The sequence below is a fragment of the Tupaia chinensis genome, unplaced genomic scaffold, assembly GCF_000334495.1.
Source record: "Tupaia chinensis unplaced genomic scaffold, TupChi_1.0 Scaffold000333_1, whole genome shotgun sequence".
NCBI lineage: Eukaryota > Metazoa > Chordata > Mammalia > Scandentia > Tupaiidae > Tupaia > Tupaia belangeri.
In genome coordinates, this window is record NW_006159827.1 from 1,777,596 (window position 1) to 1,782,053 (window position 4,458).

General features: G+C 58.6%; 1 protein-coding gene across 1 annotated transcript in view; it reads left to right on the top strand.

The window, feature by feature from the left end:
• Nucleotides 1-3,846, top strand: part of LHFPL4 (LHFPL tetraspan subfamily member 4) — a 33,832-nt gene extending 29,986 nt beyond the window's left edge. The window contains exon 3 of the mRNA XM_006152021.2: nucleotides 505-3,846. Coding sequence (XP_006152083.1) covers nucleotides 505-605 — 101 coding nt within the window. The 3' untranslated portion in view covers nucleotides 606-3,846. The remainder of the gene's footprint in view (nucleotides 1-504) is intronic.
• The last annotated feature ends 612 nt before the right edge of the window (nucleotides 3,847-4,458 follow it).

The following is a 4,458-nucleotide window of genomic DNA, read 5'->3' on the forward strand; positions in this document are numbered from 1 at the left end:
AGAAAAAAGCCCTCAAAAAAAAAAAAAAAAAAAGTAAACAAGCAAATAAAGTTAAATAAAAGAGAGAGAGAGAGAGAGGTACAGGAGCCCCAGTTTGCCTTCCTTCAGCACCCAGGGATTCCCATCCCGCACTGGGCGTTCAAGATGAGTGAGCCTCAGACCTAAGCCAAAGACCTCTGAGACACAGGGACAAAACAGGACAGTCGCTATCATTTCTGGCACTCACTGGGTGCCAAACACTGCGAGTCCTTGGCTGTTGTTGTTTGTTGCATTTTTGACCCTTCAGAACCACCCCGTGAAAGTAGGCCATTGTACCCATGAGGATATGAGGGCTTGGAGAGCTGGGATGGCTGATCGAGGCCATGCACTGGCCAGAGGCCTGGTGGGGCCGTGAGGGCCTATGCCCTTCACCCCACTGCTCACTGGTGCGCTGGGGGTGGCCGAGGGGAGCCCCAGTGCCCTGGCTGTCTCTGAAGTTCTCACTTCTCTCTTTCTCTCTCTCAGATTTTGTGGGTTCTACAGTCAGCTCGGTGTTGAGGCCAGGGGGTGATGTCTCCGGATGGGGCGTCCTCCCCTGCCCTGTTGCTCACACGCAGGGACCCTGAAGGCCAGGATCACAGCCCAGGAACTGACCTGACCTCAGCTTGTCCTGTCTCTGCCCTCTCATCTCACCATTCAAGCTCCGAGGGAAGACCCCGATCTCACCGGCTTCTCATTGCTGCGAGCTCCCGGCTTTGACGACAGGACGGGGCTGCAGTGCAGCCCGGAGGAAGGGCCTGGGAAGTTTTGATTCTGGCTCCTCCCTCAGTTTGACCTCCGGAGCCTGAGTCCCCATCCCTGGGCTTCCGCTCTCTAGATTGGCCTGGACACCTGAGGACCCCAGGGGAAGGTGGCACTGTGTTCCACTCCCCAGGCTCCCTCCGTCTGGAGGGCAGGGCTGCCTGGCCGGGTCCTTGCCTCCTCTGGTCCTTTCCTCTTCCAGAAGTTTATCAAGACACTGCCCCAGGGCAGGCCGGACTCTTTCCTACTTTTTGCCTACGATGGTTCCACCATGTCTGTCACAGAGCTCCAGGTGCCACCAGCCTCCCTGGGGCATCCCCTGCCCTCCATCCAGCCTGCTCCTAGCTTTTCCAAAGGAACCTGAGCTGCGTCCAGGGAGAAAGCACAGGGCCGCCCTCTCAGTTGCTGACTGGGGCCCTGTTCAGCCCAGAGTCTGGGCAAAGACTGGTGGACTCTGCAGGGGCAGGAGGAGGCACCTGGCCTGGGCAGCCCCTCACTAGCTGCTCAGCCTGGGCTGGCTTGGCCTCCTCTCTGTGGGGATGTCTCACCGGTGACTGGACCCTTGACCTTGGCCTGTTTTGTACAGCACAGACTTCTAGGCCCTGTTGTCAGGGTTGGGGGCTCGGGAGGGGACCCCCATGGTGGAGAATTAGGGGATGCATCACCTCTTCTCCCCTTCTTGAACCCTCCTACCCCCTGAGCATCCGGCAAGGGCAGAGAACTCTCACCTCTTTGATACTTTTCTGCATAACTTGAACTTGCAGGTCACCTCTGAACAGGGTACCCCTGTCCCCACCCCTAGGCCTTGTTACCTGTCCCGCCTCCCACTCCTCCTTGCCCACCTCTCGCCTTGCGATATGCCCAGGGTCTGCAGCCTGATGGGCAGTGCCTCGAGCTGAGGCATGAGTGTGTGTGCGCGCGCGTGTGCATATGTGTGTGCGTGTGTGTGTGCGTGTGTGTCAGAGGGCAAATGAGAAATCTCTCTGCCCGTTCTCCTGCCGTGGGGGCTTCGCCCTCCACCGTGGCAGGGAGCTCGGGAGGGAGGCTCCAAGTGTTGTCTGAACACCCCTCCTTGCCTATGGGATTGGCGCAGAGCCACGCGGCCTAGGTGTCTCCCCCGCTTGGGCTGAGGACGACCTAGTGGAGGGCAGCACGTGGGCCCCACAGCGCCGCCGCCTGGCGCCCGCGGGTACCGCAGTCGGGGAGCGGGCCGCCCCCTGCAGGCTCAACGGGGAAGCTCGGGCCGGAGCGCCTTGCGTGGGCCACCCTCCTGTTCATTCGCGTTGGGCTTGGGCCTGGGCGTTAGGGTTTCCAAGAAAGGCCCTAGAAACCCGCAGCCTCCGTCATTGGGGTCCTAGCCAGAAGCAGGCCGGGATGGCCCCGACACTTGTAACTCAGAGTTCGAAGCCCGCCTCCTCTCCCCTCCCCTGTCCCAGGCCTCCTCCCTCGGGGTGGGGCTGCACATTGGGGAGGGGAGGGAGCAGAGTGAGATCCTCAAAGATCCTGAAGCCCCACACTGGACAGGGAGGGCAGTGAGGAGAGGAGGGGGACGAGGAGAGAGGTGGACAGCCGGGTACAGCGGAGGAAGGAGACAGGGGACTGCGGTGGACCGACTCCCTGGGGGGAGGAGGGGAGATGATGGGAAGGAAAGCACTGGGGTAGAGAAGGGGCAGTGGGGTGAAGGGTTTGGGGGGACAAGCCTGGGATGCAGGGAAAGACGAGGAGGAAGGAGACAGGGCGGTGGGGGCGGGGTGCCGCTGAACGTGCTGGGGAGGGGAAAGGAGAGGGCTTCTTCCCGCGGGGATGTCCACCACCCTGGGGGCCACCGGCCTGTCCCCTGACCAACAGGCTGACACTGACCCCATAGAGCCCAAGAACCTGCAGGCCTGGGGCCCCAGGACGGAGGCTCCTCCCATTGTGGAGGGACAGGGATGGGGGAGCCATAGTGGGCATGGGTTGGCGTCAGGCCGTAGAGGGACGCTAATCCCTTTAGGGACGGTCAGAGCCCGTGTCCCGCCATCCCCTGGCCAACTGCTGCCCTGGCTGAGCAACTCTGAGGTTAGGAAAGCAGGGTCGGGTGGGCCCAGGCCTGAGGGACCCCAGGGTGATGCAGAGAAGGGACAGAGGTGGGTAACAGATGCTTCGGCAGGGGCTCCAGGGCAGGCTTGAGGCCCTGTGGCTGTCTTGGGGCAGTGGAGACTTCCAGGAAGGGAGGGTGGGCAGCTGGCTTTCTTGGAGGCAGGGCAGTCCGGCTTTAGTCTTTGGCCAAGAGCAGAGATGAGGTCGACATTGTCCTGGCCCAGGAAGATCTCTTGGGCCTACCCCGAGCCTTCTGTTTAGGTCCCTGAGCAAAGTCCTCTCCTGAGACAAGGTCGGGCACCTGGTGCCACCACTTTCTCTGCTCCAGTCCCGGGACTTTACGGAGGGGCCAAAGCAGCTACCACCTAGAGGCAGCTCAGTCTGTGGTCCCCAGAGCTGATCAGTTAAGTCTTTCCTGGCCTTGGGGACCGTATCTGTGAAGGAAGACTCCCTGAGGGGTGAGGACCCTGGGTAGAAACAAGGTCCTTCTCAGGCCCAGAGCAGCCAAGGTGAGAGCTTTTAGACAAGGCTGTAAGGGAGATCTCCCGGCTGCTGGCGCTTCTTGCTCCGGCAGGGGGAGATCGCCTTTCTTCAGCTCCCAGTGTAAACTGAGAAAGGAAAACCTCTTTGGAGAAGCTGGGATCCTCCCAGGACAAGAAACTTCTACAGGCCCCTGCCTGGCTCAGGGCTAGCCTTCAGGTGGGACTGGAGTTTCCTGAGAAGGGGAACAAGGAAGCCACAGTCCTTCCCAGCGCTCTGGCCGGCAGACCTCCGAGGGCCTGTGCTGTGTGTTGTTAGGATAGCTTGGTGTTGTCTACACCCCATCAGTAAGTTCTGTCTGGATGTGTCCTCGCTGTTCACTGTCCATTTGGTAACATTTATTTTGGTCCTGACCCTTTCTGCTGCTGCTGGATTTGAGCTTCAGTGCAGGTGGAATGACGTTCAAATAAAGAAACACTTTGTATCACCCATGCTGGCTGCTGCTTCTCTGAGTCAGCCCCAGGGGATGGAGTCGGGACCCCTTACCAATGATCGAAGCCCCGCTTAACATGAGTTTATTTTACCATCATACAGAACAGAAAGCCTGGAGGCAGAGCATGACTAAAAGAGCCCACAGGTGCCAGCAAGTGGCATGAAGGTTAAGGCAGCTGGATCCCACATGGCTGGTGGCATAGTCGAGTCCTAGACCCGGTGGCTTGAAAATCACACCCAGTATTTGTGCACATGTGCCTGAAATCCTAAGGAGAATGGAGAAGGGACTGCGGTGTGGCGATCCCCTTGGAGGGGAGGGGAGATGATTTCTCACGTTCCCTGTCTTTCTCTGTCTCTCTCTGGCAAGCACACATGCCCTGTAACACGTTAAAACCAAAAAAGCCCACAGAGTTATCAGGAACCCAGACTCCTATCTTTCTGCAAGAATATTTTCTTTTTTTTTTCTTTCCCTTCTGCTATTACATTTTCAATCGTAGCTTTCACCTTCAAAGACCGCTCATGGCCCAAAACGGCTGGCAGAGCTCCAGTCACCTGGTCCACATTTCGTTTTAGAGACATCTGCAAATCTCATAGGACTGAGTCACGTAACACACATAAAGAAGGCTG